The sequence below is a fragment of the Pteropus alecto genome, unplaced genomic scaffold (assembly GCF_000325575.1).
Source record: "Pteropus alecto unplaced genomic scaffold, ASM32557v1 scaffold106, whole genome shotgun sequence".
Classification (NCBI taxonomy): Eukaryota; Metazoa; Chordata; class Mammalia; order Chiroptera; family Pteropodidae; genus Pteropus; species Pteropus alecto.
This window is the reverse complement of record NW_006442103.1, coordinates 18,728,823-18,743,116: the sequence shown is the minus strand read 5'-3', so window position 1 is coordinate 18,743,116 and position 14,294 is coordinate 18,728,823. Positions and strand designations below refer to the sequence as shown.

Below are 14,294 nucleotides of genomic sequence, written 5' to 3'. Positions count from 1 at the left end.
AAACCTCCTACTTCAGGTGTCTCCATATCAGTAAATGGTGCCATCGTTCACCCACTGGCTCAGGGCGGAAACTCTGACGTTATCCTTTATTCTCACGACAGCAGATTCTGTGGGTTGGTTGCACTTTCAAAATAGATTCTACACTCAGCCATTTTCAGCCTTCTCTACAGCCACCGCCACCGCCAATCCAAGCCACTCTCCTCTCTTCCTTGAACTGTTATAAAAGCCCCATTAGTTTCCAGCTGCTGCTGCCACTTTGGCCCCACACAGAGCGGCCACAGTGATGAGTTTAAGAGTTAGACCAACCTGTGTTACTCCCTGCTTGACACCACCTGATGGCTGCCCCTCACACACAAAATGAACCCCAAAGCCCTTACCATGCCTGCAAAAGCCCAAAGCGATCTGATCCTGGCCCATGCCTCCCTGACTCTGGCTCTAGCTACGCTTGCCTTCTTGCTGTGTCTAAAGATGCACTGACAACAAGCAGAGCTTGGAGTTAGAAATGTCTTAGCTTATAGCAGAAAGTGTTTTCCAAAAGAACTTATTCATCTTTTAGATATTTACTCTCTTAAACACATTCGTAATATATTTTCACCATAATTGCCCAAACCTGATTTGACTAATAGTTTCCATTTTCTTTCCCCACATGACTGTCCAAATTGAGTCATACGTTCAACTGGTTACCAAGTTCTGCCAGTCTAAGTTATTATGTCTCCTTCTTCTGTGTCCCTCCGTTCCTATAGTCACTCTGGCTCTTGTCAATAAGCCAAAACTGGAGTCATGAGACTCGGAAAATTAGTGGTGGTTGAGATTCTGGGCAAAAATACGAAGATAATTTTCTATACTCCTTTATACCTCCTTTTATTATCCACTCATTTCCGTGACGCAGGTAAAACTTAAATGGGGGTGGGAGGGGTGTTTATTTAGCTTAAGCCTTTTATTGAAATATACATACAGAAAAGTGCGCATATCACCAGTGGACAGCTCAGTTTTCACAGACTGAACACACCCATGTAACTGGCAGCAAGATTAAGGAACCAAACGTCACCGTCACCTCGCTGGCACTCAGAACCCCCTGTGATCCTTTCCGGTCGCCACCCTCCAAGGGGAGCCGCTCTCCTGACGTCAACTGACACTGACCAGTTTTACCTTAACAGGATTTTTCAGGTAAGTGGAAAAAGCTTAGATGGGGGAATATCTGAGGGAAGCACATCTTAGAAGCCAGAAATGAAAAGGAAGAGAGTGGGAAGGAGACAAGTCTGGTAAAGAAAGAGGAGGAAGAGGGAGGGAAGGGCACGAGGAGGGGAGGGAGAGCAAGTAGACGTTTGAACAGAAAGAACCTGGCTGCCCGGTCGGCTGCCTGGGAAACCAACAGTGACAGTCTCCCTAGGCGTGTCCCCTCCGCTCCCCCTGCTCCAGCCTCCCACCTCGCACCCCTACCCCCGTCCCGCCGACATGATTTTAAGATCAGAAGTCCTCTGCTCCGACTCTCCCTCACACGTCTTTGGGTGGCACATTAAATTTCATTAGTGGTCCATTCTTTGAGATGAAAATTGCCCCCTTTTGGGTACTTTTAAAATACAAATACTACAACAAAAAGTAAGCTATCGGTGACTGACGCATAATAGATGCCACATAAACTTTCCTCCTTTCTGTGATTTTTCTAAGGCCTTCACTGGACCAATATTTCACAGCGTAGCTATTAATTAAAGGTGATCTGATTTCTTAATCCAAGTTTAAAATGGCAAACGATAATATCGATTCGGTAGCTTTGGGGAAATATTTGCACTTTAACCAGAACTTCAATGCAGTGGAAAGCAGAGGTGAGATATTTATGGAAAGAGAGGCTTTCCTGTTCTCAGGACAAAAACTATAAAAAACTTTGAAATGAGCAGAAACATTATTGGGTATTGTTTAGAAGAGTCTTCGAAGTTATCTGATCTGGGCCTTTCGTTGTCTTTGAACTATTTCACGGTTCGTAAATTGAGAGAAGTAATGGCATTGTTAATGATTCTTACACCTGGAGAGACATGTGAATTTTGTCCAGTGAGAAGATGATCTAAACATTCCCCTTTACGCCCTGTAGATACTGACAAGCTTCGCGTCTTCGCGAACCCATCCCGGCATTCTCAAACGCACGCACACGCGTCTGCCTTCAGACTCTCTTTCGAACCAGTTCGACATCGTACTAGTTCCCTCAGAGTTTGTATGAGTTATGGTTTTACTTTTTTGAAAATTGTCTTTAGTACTGTATTGTTTTGTCACTTAGCTACTTTCCCTAGGCTACACTTCAGGCCAGTCTTAGAGTATAAATTTGTAAAGGAAGCAAGGAGAGAATAGAGCTTGGTTATTTACTGGTATTCTCAGTGCGGCCCATCAGGGGGTGCTAATGGCATGTGTCTCAAACCCAGATAATTCTCCAGTCTCGATTTTTTGATGGCCATTCTTCCATGGATTGTTGCTTAAGCACCGGTGAATCGTGCATTGTTATTCCCAGGTATCTCATCTCATACCCAAAAGATTGAAGTTCTACCCTGAAAAGTTCAGACACAAGCAAGAGAAAAGTGCTACGACAAGGAATAAATACGTAAGAAGTTCAAGGCCTCTTCTATCTTTACCTCCCCCCTCCAATCTGCTCTTGTCCCTGAGTCTGCTTTTCTGCAAATGGTACCACCCTTCACTCAGGACTTTGGGATTCATCCTTGCTCCTCCCTTCACCTGTATTCCCCACATCCATTATTATTTCTCTCTCCCTCTCCTCTCCATTCTCATGGCCTCTGCCTCTGACCAGGCCTCCCGAGTCTCGCCTGGACCTCCACAATCACAGAGATCCAGCTGGTCTCCCGCTTGTCTCCAGTCCAACCTCCACATGGCTTCCACAGTGAAATCTTCCCCAATCCCATATCTAACAATACCATTTCCCTGCCTGAAATCAGAGGTTCCCCCTTCGTCTTCACGAAATCCCCAACACTTCAGCATGACTCATAAGTCTCCTCAGGACCCCAGCAGCCTGAACTGTGTCTCGTCTGGCTGCTCCACACGGGTTCCCAGATCGGCCTTATTTGCAGTGTCTCCTGAGGGAGTTTTTCAAAAATACGGATTTCCAGGCCCCAGTTCAGAGATACTGATTCATGTGGGGGGAGACAGGGCTCAAGAAATCTGCATTTTTATAAAGTGCCCTACGAACTTTTAATCAACTAAGTCTGCTAACCAAGGACCTAGTACATGGAGTTTCTTATGGTTCTGTCTTTTCACAGGAGGTTCCTTCTACCTGAAAAGGGTTTCTCCACCCTCTTTTTTACCTTGAACATTCCCACACTTCCTTCAAATGTCATTTCCTCCAGGAAGTGCCCTTAACATAATGCTCCAGTGTAAACTGTCCTTCTCTCTTATCTCCTCACTCATCTCGGAACGTGAAGACAGAGACTGTCCTTCATCTTCGCACCCACAGTGCCCAGCACGACACCTAGCACGTAATGAGTGCTCAGGTAAGGTCGCTGGATGCAAGAGGAGCCTTGCCGGGCCAGTGGGATCTCGCTTCCTCTGGGACGTCATTATTACTCTTGCCAGTTTCTGTCTCCCATCTCCATTGTCCTCAACCATGCAGCCACCCTCTGACCTTTTATAAGGTAGCGTGCTCCTTTAAACTGTCCACCCTTCCCCCCTCCCCTGCCAGCTTCCAACCTCCCTGTGCACCCTCGCAGCCCCAGCGTAGGCACTGCCTCATCGGAAACATTCCTCGACCGGCTCAGCCAGAAATGATCTTGTAAACACTTACACATGTGGTAAGTGTCATACATTACCTAATAGTGTAAGGCACAAATACGTTAGAGACCTATAGCTCATTCTCAATATATGGGTCACAGTCACCCTGCCCTGACCTCCTTCCCTATCATTACGCTCTGAGACATCGACATCCATGACTTCACATTACCTTGATTACATCAACACCAGTGACTTTTATCACCATGCCATATCTGCCACCAATTCTAATTAGCCTAGGCTACAGCTTATAATAACCTACCGTTTCTCTACCTTCCAAGATCCAGACTGAAATTTTGCTCTCACAGCAGCCTCCTCCTCTTCCGCCTCTTCCGTCCTCCCCTCGAATCTGAGCTTCGTCTGTCTCAGGACCAGTTTGTCAATTCCTTCCTATCCTCCCAGTTAATCCGGCTCATTCTGTCTTTCCTGAAGAGCCTAGGTGATGTGGTCAGCTACTCCAACGGGCCCGGGTGATGTGGTCGGCTACTCCGGCGGGCCGGCGGGCCAGTCGTCCTTCCTCCTCTGCTCCTTGATGAGTCCTCTGCCCTAGTTAACTCTGGCTGGCTGTTCTCTCCATTCCAAGGCAGCCAGGAGTTCCTGACCGAAGTCACAGAGCCATGCTCACTGGGACTGCCACAAACTCGTATTTATCTAATCTCAGGCGGAACTTTCCTGCTATCTTCTATGGTGCTGTTTTTGCCCTCATTTTTCCTAGGGCCCTCTATGTCACCCAATTATCCTTTATATTCTCAAAAGATAGACCTCAGGAAAACAAGGCACAAGAAGAAGGAGGATAGGGAAGGGGAAGGGGAAGGGGAAGAGGAGGAGGAGAGCAACGCCATGATATTGCGACTTCCTTAAATGTTTAGCCTGCACAGTCCCTTCCCACTCTTCCTTTAGCATCGCCAAGGCCAACCTGTCTGCCCCTCTCCCTCTTGATGGATTGATCTCCTGAGACCTTCTTTCATTATCTCCTCCTTAAAGCAGATTACGATTTTAGTTTGTCTCTCAGTTAACCCCGCCCTCTGCCCCCACCCCCCGCCTTTTTTTAAAGGCCTTGCAGCACCTGGTATTCCTCGGTGGTCTCCCATCCAAGTACTAACCAGGTCCGACCCTGCTTAGCTTCCGAGATCAGACAAGATCGGGCACGTTCAGGGTGGCATGGCCATAGACTTGCCCCTGCTGCCTTTTCTGAAAACAAGCTTAAGCCTTGCCTACCATCTGAGATCCGGCACGTTCAGGGTGGCATGGCCATAGACTCGGCCTCCCCTTTTCTGAAAACAAGCTTGAGCCTTGCCTACCATCCAGAAAATAAAATCCTTTGCTGCTTCCTCTTCAGTTCATTGCCCTGATTTCTTTCTTTGCTTTGTAAACACTTGCAATTAGCTTTCGTCCCCTCCATCTTTAACTTCTCTGTCACTCTCTCCTGGTTCTTCTCTTTACCACTCTGATCATTATCTCTGTGTCCCTTGCCGACTTTTCCCCACGTTACTGTCTTGGGATATCTTTTTTCTACCTTCTCCTTTGGTGATGCTATCTACATCCACAACTTCACTAATACGTAGGTGAAGAAGCCCACATTTTATTCATAGTTAGCGTCTACTTTTCTCCCAAACAACATTTCTACATTTCCTAGAACCCCACCATTTCATATATGGAGGATATCTCAGAGGTCATTTATCCCAAGTCTTCACTGCCTGGGCATCTCCAGCAAATGGCTCACGGGCTTTTAAAAGGCAGTTTCCAAAATCAAACACCTCTTTTTCTGTCTGCTTCTAATTCCATTCCCCAAATGACTCCTCATCCTGAATTTATTATTTCTACAAATAGTCGCCCTGAGGCACGTGGCCTTCTCATTCTCTATCATCAGCTGCTAATCTAGTAGATTCCACTACCACACTCACTCAACTAGGTTCACCGTTTTCTAAACTACCACATTTCTAGTTTAAGTCCTAATTATTTCCCACCTAGAGTATTGCAGTGGATTCCTGGATAGTCTGCCCGCCTCCGGTCTAGTATCTTTCTGCTTGCAATTCTGAATTATTTTTGTTCATTACCACCAAACTAATCGTCCTAAAGAGCAGTTCTGATCTGCCACTCTCTGGCCTAAAACCTTAATTACTAATTTATTCACAAGTTCCTTATCCTGGCATTCAAAGCCCCGCATATTCTCGTCGTACTGTGTCCATCGCCTGGAATACCTTTCCTTCCTTCATCTTTACCTGACAAACTCCTTTCTTTAAAGCTATTTGAAATAAATAAAGGTATTTGAAATAAATACCACTTCCATCACAAGGTCTTTTTTCCCCTAAACTGACTTTGAGCCTTCCTTTGAACCTATGTAACATTTTATCAACACTTTTATTTCAGTGCGTAACAGATTTTGCCATGTATTCTCACTTTTCCATTAAAAGTGCACCTAATTATACAAAAAAGATTAAGATAGCCAAGGCTGTCACAAAAAACTGCCTGCAAAATTAAAATTTAATAAAATTTGCAGTTTATTAGTATTAAACTAATGTTCATTTTTAATATAAAAATGACATGACTAACAGTCCAGGAAGATGGATCTATTTTTTTAATCTTGGGGATTTAGGGTCCGCCTGGCACTCTGTGGAAACCCTCCCCACACGCCCACTAAACTAACCTTTCTAAGGGCAGAGACTGCCTTACTATATGTAACCATCTACAGTCTCTCAAGAAATATTGCTGAACTGTGACTCAGGATAGTTGAACTAGTGATAACTGTATTTACTAAATGCTTACCATGTACCTAGAACTGCGCTCTGTTTCAAGGAGCTTAGTCCATGGACGACCCCGAGCAAGTATAAAACTGTACGTAAGAGTTAAATCATGGAGCGTGAGCCATTTGAGCTCCGCAAGGCGACTCGGGGTCGGGATCAGCCTCTCCGTGCCACACACCAAGTGCCACATGGAAGTCGTATTAAGTACCACTTTAAAGTCCACTCTGACCTCCGAATTATTTTCTGCAGCTCAATAGTTTTCTGTTAAGGCTTAGTTTTCTGCTTAAAGCTTAATCCTCTCCACCTGAAAATAAAAGGTTTATATCCTTTCGCTGTCCGGAAAGCCTCGCGGCCGCGGGGCACTAAAACGAAAGTCTGATCCCACCAAAAGAGAAAAAACGCCCAAGCTAGCAGCTCCGCCCCCTAACATCCCCCACGGGCTTCCAATTGGCCCTTGTGGCTCACTCTCTTTCCGGATTGGTGTTTCGGCTTGCCCGTCGCCCTCATAAAACCCACCTTTAGCCAGCGGCTATTGGTAGATCGTTACGTCATTGCCCCATCTACCCCATTTCTATTGGCTCCCAAAAGAAGGGGCGGTCGCAACGTCACAGGCAAGGGCCGCCATTTTGACTGAGCAACCCTAGTGACAGGAGCCGAAGGAGCAGCGCAGGTTGTCCCCGTTTCCCCTCCCCCTTCCCTTCTCCGGTTGACTTCCCGGGCCCCCTACACTCCACAGCCCCGGTCCCGCCATGTCCCAGAAACAAGAAGAGGAGAACCCTGCGGAGGAGACCGGCGAGGAGAAGCAGGTGAAATGGAGGGGGTGCGGGCGGGCGAGTCGGGGGCGACCGTGATGGGGCGGGAGACGGTCTCCCACCCGTGCGGATTGGTCGCCATGGTCTCAAGCTCTGCAGGGGTTGGCCACTCGTTGCGTCACGCGGGGTGAGCCTCAACGCGGCTTGCTGCTTTGGTGCCGGTTGGTTGGGTCTATTGTCAGTCAGTGCGGTACCCTTCTTGATTGGCCAATCGGCCTACCGCTCAACGCCGGGAAGCTGTGCTATAATTGGCCGAGCCTGGGCGGGGGCGGGTGTTTGGAAAGACTGGGTGAATGAAAGGGGGCTGGTGGTCCCGGGATGCGTTGTGCGTTCTCGGTTTTCAGGGATAAATAACCCGACAACCGAGCGGGGGCCCTCACCCTAAATCCTCCGAAAGTTACAGGTCGAGGTAAAGACGTTTAGAAAGGACTAGCACGGGGGGAAGGGAGAAGAGTAATTATATTATCGTGGCTAGTTTAAGGCGGCAACTTTCTCAAGAAACCTATTTTGACGGTTGGGGATGGTCCGTAGCCCACCTTCACGGGACTGAAGAGGACTAGGGTTCCATACAAAATAATGGAGGCTAAACCTAGAAGACACCGAGAGAGTCGTGACAAGAAAGATGCCACCCCATTCCCCCCAGACTTCCAAGGCAGTGGGACTTAGTTCACCCGCAATACTGTCATGAAAACAGACCAAATAAACCTCTTCTTGGGGTCTGTATTTGACTTATAACATTGAGTGCTGGGCTCAGGGATCCATGAAATACACTGGTGTTATATCGGTGGCAGATTTCCAAGGGAATGGAATGTAATTCCAGTAAAAAAGAACCACAAATTGGCTTTAGGTCCTTCTAAAAAGTCAGGAAGGAAAAGGACAGCGGGACCCACAAAAAGCAAGGAAAGAGTAACAACAACCACAGCCCCTGCAAAGCCAGTGAGCTCTTGGCATGTTCCCCGAATTTACATCAGCTGCCCCTCTAGGGAAGGTGTTGACTTTCTGGCAGAAATTGTGGGGAAATACTAGTGAACCTACTTTATCTTAATCTCCCCGTGATTAAAAATATCATTGTCATCTCTTTACCTATCACTTTCCTACCATGTGTTTATGGAAATGCTGAAGCAATGGCCCATTACCAAGGCAGGGATCTTTGGAGAAGGCCACACAGCTCTATCGTCCTCCACAGAGGGACTTCTCAGATGACTGTCTGAGACTCTGAATAAGGAGGGACTATCTCGGCAGAATCATCTCCTTTGCTTTTGTGTTTGACCTGTACTGTATGTTAGGGACAGCCGGGGAACTTGCCCACTCGTATATCTCCAGAAGCCCGGTTAGCTCTTTTCTCTCTTTGTCTTTGCTAGCTTCTATGCAGAGTGACCTATGGCTCACTCTGTGACTAAAAATATTGTGTTTAGTTATTACCTTTAACCTAGTACTCACAGGTCACAGAGGTAGTTCCCTCGGCGCAGTGTGAAAAACACCTTGTCTTCTAACAATGCAGTCATCTTGAGCTTTAGAAATTTGAACAAAGATATAGCTTTAAGAGTAGAGTGGAGATAGCATGTTTATAAGTGGGTAGCTCTCCATACTAAAGTTGATAGTAATAAAGGTTATCAAATATTTGAAACAGTTGCTTCTCAATCTTTAATTGTTTTGGCCCATTTATTCCCTCCAGGACACGCAGGAGAAAGAAGGTATTCTCCCTGAGCGAGCCGAGGAGGCAAAGCTAAAGGCCAAATATCCAAGCCTAGGACAAAAGCCTGGAGGCTCCGACTTCCTCATGAAGAGACTCCAGAAAGGGGTATGGGGCACAATCTCTGATCCTCTTTGGAGCCAAAGAGAATGAGATCTGTGGAGGGTCTACTGAATGCTGACCTGGAAGTTTTATTGTTGGGCAGCAGTGAAAAGGAATTAGAAGCTGTAAAGAGAGAGGCAAATTATTGGAACTCTCTGCTGTGGTATCAGTTAGCTTCTGATTTCCCATATTGGATATTAAGGATTCATGTAGGGGCATTTGGGTATGAGAGTTGGGAGGATGAGGGAAGAATGTTGGAGACTTGAATGCTGACTATCCCCACATTTGCCTGTTTGAGTGGTGGGAGTTTAGAACTGCAGTTTTTAGGGTTAGAGCTAAATTTTGGGGTGCCTCATTTGGGAAGATCAAACCATCTGTCCTACAGATTTCCTCAACTCGGATAGATTCCTTCAGACCCTTGAAGTTAGCACTAGCCATTTACACCTTCAGGAGACTTACTTTTTCTTGATTCTCCTCACCAAGGGAGAGTCTGCCTTCGTGGCCATGTAGCTCCTGATCAAGTTTCTCCGTCCCCAGAAGTACCTAAAGCTGAGGGACTGTCAGTCGTTAAACTGGAGGGTATTCCTCTGCGTGGATGAAATGGAGAGTGACACAGATCCTGTGGAGATTCCTAGTTATTGAGTCTTAGTCACAGATGATGTGATGCTGATTTGCAGTTTACCTTGCTGTAGGCAAGGCAGGCGTGGGCAGGCTGTCACAGCCATGGAACATGTGTGGGAGCAGTGGGAGTCAGAGGAAAAATACAGCATCCTCATGAACAAGCCCGGTTTCTATTCACGGTCTGAGAGAACAGTTTTCAGTTTTGAGATGATTGGCTGGATGTGGGTCTCCTGCTGATGGCGAGGCTGGCCCCAGATTGAGCCTTCTGTACGTCTGGTTCCTTTCTGTTTCCCCAGCACCACACCCGTCGGAGGCTAGTAGGTCCTCAGTGTGCCTTTATGAATAAAGTCAGTGATTTTGTTGAACCATCCTGTACTGATGAGGCTACAGAGAAGGTCAGGGCAGTCTCTTAACTCCAAAAGTCTGTACTCTAGCTGGGAAACTGCTTACATACCTGAAAAAGTCAGACCACGTGTGAGGAGACGCGTGCATGTCCTTAATGCCAGGCTATGTGGGCGTGAGGTTAATCGAGGAAGACTTGGAAGATCTGAGCATGGCAGAGGGTTTATAGTGGCTGTGGGTCTCCTCGCTTTTGAGGAAGGCCCGCGCTCCTCACTCACCTACACCTCCCTCTTGTCTCTTAGCAAAAGTACTTTGACTCAGGAGACTACAACATGGCCAAAGCCAAGATGAAGAATAAGCAGCTGCCAAGTGCAGGACCAGACAAGAACCTGGTGACTGGTGACCACATCCCCACCCCACAGGATCTGCCCCAGAGAAAGTCCTCGCTCGTCACCAGCAAGCTTGCGGGGTAACCTGGGCCCCCTTGTCCCCCCCTTCCTCACCCACTGGACTTTTATGTATCACAGGCAGGGATGGGATGGGCACCTAGTTAGAGCTTCTCAGCTTGCTAGCCAGAAATGCCAGCGGTTCCTCTGTGAAGGTGCTGTGTGTTGAAGAGGGGCCCCGAGTTCGTTTCTTCGGTAGAACTGAGATTTCCACACCCTCGCTGCAGCCCAGGTGGGGGCCCAGAAGTAGGAGACTGGGACTGGATGATACTGCAGACTCTTTTTTTCTTCTGTACGAAAAGCTGGGGAGGTGTGATTTCTCCTTTTGGAAGAGAATATCCCGAAACAGGTTAGGCTAAGCCTTGGGACTAATATGATAGGTGTAGCATCCCAAGGCTAGCCTGACATCATTGGGAAAAGTAGGTTGAATAAGATCTGTTTTCTGTGCTTCTAAGTGTTTTTGTCCCTTAGGCTGCTTTCGCTTCATGTTTCCATTATGGCAGGTTTAGAGAATCCTCAAAGAGAAAAACTGATTTGCTTGCCTAGAACTACAGTGCCCTCTTAACCTCCCTGAGCCAGTGTCTCTTACAGTTTGCCCTGGCTCTTAATGTAAAGATTGGAAAACATTATTCACATAAAGTGGGCACCTTCTCTCTGTCCCCCGGCATTTCGAAAATATCATGGGATAGTGGAAGGAGCACTGATTTAGGAACCAAGATACCCGGGTTCTAGTCCCAGCCTCGGCAGAAGTGATGTGTAGCCTTGGTCAAGTCGTTTAACCTCTCAGGATTTCTTACTTCCTCATCTGTAAAATAGAGATGAAAATGGATATGATTGATCTTGATGTTAAAATCCTATAACTGCCACCCAAAAAACTCCGCTGTTCATTGTAAAACTAAAAGTGAAAAAGGGCCATCCACGGGCGAGTCTACAGAGGGGTCCATTTGAAGACCGCACGAAGGGAGAGGAAGCGGAGATCTGGGCTTATACATTCAGGCAAGAGGGCCTCACAGGTATCATGGTCTTAGGGTCAGGAAACAAAATTCGTAGAAGCTAGTCACGGAAGCTTCTCGCCTCCGCCCTGACCTGCTTTCCTGGCCTTTAGTCTGGGCCTTCGCTGCTAAAAGGCCACGCTGGCAGCTGAGCGGTGGGCCTGAGGGAACGTGCTCGGTCGTGCACACGTGGAGCCCGACATTCCAGATGTAACCAGATGCCAGGCGTATCGTGAGGGAGACGAGAAGAAAAGGGGTGAACTGAGTTGGGCTCCGGGGCTAAGTGCTATGGCAGGGCTGGCGCAGCAGGTCCTCAGGAGATGGTTCACCTTGCAGGAAGCTGGGGAAGTGGTTGAGGAGAGAGGAGCACCGAGACGTCTCTGCCTTCCTAGAGCTCAGCACCTGCGTGCTGAGGAGAGGCAGCAGGGCTGATGCTCAAACAGGCGGGGGAAAGGCTGCAGGTGGCCGACGTCATCAACCTCGTTATCACTAGCACGGCCCGAATCTTGGTGAATGCCACTGCCGATTCCCACAGAGAGCGTCAGGCTGAGAACTGGCCGCTCGAGGGGGCAGGATTCCGGAACCCTCTCTCGCCCTCTCACCGCTCAGATTCCAGCGCGCCAGGCATTTGGCCCAGTGCGAATGAGCGATGAACGAGGGATGAACTTGCTCGTGCGCTGGGGGAGGCGGGACGTGTCCGGACTGCTCTCCCGACCGGCCGTTCGCGTCTCAGGCTGTCGTTCAGACTGACAGGCAAAAGTTGGTGAGGAAGGAACGGAGAGAGCAGGGTCCCTGGGTTCCCGGCCCCCAAACTCCTTGACTGTCACTTGTAATTGTATATAACGTTTGTGTTTCCTGCTCCATTTCCTCATGCCGTCTTCCTTAGTCGAGTCCATGTGGGGAGGGAAAATGCCGAACATCCTTGTATAGTTTCCTCGACTGTCCCGGCCATGTTGTACATAGATATGTCATGTTATTATATATATAAATATATATATAATTTTGTACGTTTTCTCCATCTTCGATCTTCTCGAAGTTTGTACTTTTTCTTTTCTGTCTGAGCCGCTTTCTCTATTGGTCAGTTTGAATCCTCAAAACTGAGGTCACAACGAAACTGGTTTCAGGAAGGAATAGAAGAAATAGGGAAATCAGGAAGCTGTTGGTCTCGCTCTCTCTCCACCTGGTCATCTTCAAGGCTAAGAAAACAAGGAGCCAGCTACATTCTGCACTTAACCACATGTTTCCACTGCACGAAGCACATAACTCCCGTGGCAACGAGGGGTCGTTTGAAAATCCGAACCCCAATTGCTTTGATTAAACCTAGATCATTAAAGCCACTCGCAACAGCAGGCGCATTGTCAGCCAGCAAGCACGTCATCGCTGCGTGCCCCCCGTCAGTCTCTGCTGCTGCAAACGGCTGTGGCCGAGCCTGCAAAACCAAGCCTGCTCTCGGCCAGGGGGCAGCTACACCCCTGCAAGCCTCCGGCGGTTCTGATCCTGTCTGACAAGTTGTTTTCCTGTCTCTGTTTTCATGGGTATCTCCAAAAAGGCAGAGAACATTCTGTTTTGTGGCTAAGACGGAAATCTCGTTCTCTCGCTCGCTCTCTCCGCTCGCTCTCTCTGTAATAAGTTCCCGTGGGTAGGATCGAGGCGTGTGCCAGGTGACTTAATGAGTGTTAAGTGTGGCAGAGTCAGGGGATCGAGGCTGGGATGGACTTGAGGGCTTTTTCCCTTATTACTTGACAGTGTTTTCTTTCTCTTCTGTGTTCGTCCGCAGCGGCCACGTTGAGTGATGCTGCCCGGGGCTCCGCCAGATCCTGAGACGCTGCCCCTGGGTCCTGTGCCGGCTCCTGCCCCTCCCTGCTTTTGCAGCCAGGGGCCAGGAGGTGGCTCGGGCGCGGGCTGGAGAGGCAGAAGCCCCTGCCCGTCGGTGTCCCAGCGCATGGAGCCCCTTGGCTGAGCACCAAGACCTTGAACCTTTCTTGTTTTACCTTTTTTTCCACATAACTGTTGGGAGAAATCTCAGTGAGATCCTGGGGGCGCTGGGGGTGGTGCCTGAGCGGAGGGGGTGGGAGATGTGGGGGGACATGAGTTAGGGCTTGGAGCTGATGGATACATCGCTGTTGCCCTCTTCCTTAACTGCGTGGCCGTCGTGGGCTCGGTGTGAGGGGCAGGAATGGAGTCAGCTAGAGGTGGGGGTTCCAGTTCAGCTCTGGGAAAGTGCCGTGTTTGCTTGGATGTGGCCGGGGCCCTGGTGTCAGATAAAGGAAGCTGTCCATCCAAATATGACAGATGCAGACAGCTCCTCTGGTTCTGCAGAGCCAGCCGAGAACGCAATTAATGTAAATTATTCATTTAAAAAATGTCCTTGGAACATTTGCCGGTGGGAGAAGGGCAGTGAGTGGGGGGAGGGGGCCGTGAGCGTGGGGAGCCCCACAGAGCCCAGGGGACTTTTTCAGTATTTGAAATAAAAAAAAAAAAACCCACAGAAAAACCCAACCCAGAAATACTGTGAAGCAGTTGGTGTGTTTTATTGGGAATGGGGAAAGGGAAGCAAAGACCAAAGATACCATTCAGGGGAGAAGCTGGCGTGGGGCCCCCAGTTTCTAAGGAACAGGGGCCCTTAATGTGGAGAGGGAACAGGAACGGCGGCACAGTGACCAGGGCTTTCCTCACTCCTGGCCATCTTGCTTCTGTAGCTCATGCGGATGCATCAGCCTCAGGTTGGGCTCACAGAATGAGGGAGTTGAGGGCGTTCGGCATAAATGGTTTGTTGACAG

The 14,294-nt window shown here is 48.4% G+C and overlaps 1 protein-coding gene and 1 pseudogene across 1 annotated transcript; one reads left to right on the top strand and one right to left on the bottom strand.

Moving 5' to 3' along the window:
- Positions 1-4,816: 4,816 nt before the first annotated feature.
- On the bottom strand, positions 4,817-4,935 carry LOC112469077 (annotated as a pseudogene).
- A 2,172-nt stretch (positions 4,936-7,107) lies between these two features.
- ENSA (endosulfine alpha) lies at positions 7,108-14,021 on the top strand. Its single transcript, XM_006919745.2, has 4 exons — positions 7,108-7,312; positions 8,994-9,119; positions 10,379-10,545; positions 13,292-14,021. The coding sequence occupies exons 1-4, from the start codon at positions 7,256-7,258 to the stop codon at positions 13,305-13,307; spliced, it is 366 nt and encodes a 121-aa protein (XP_006919807.1). The 5' UTR covers positions 7,108-7,255; the 3' UTR covers positions 13,308-14,021.
- Positions 14,022-14,294: the final 273 nt, after the last annotated feature.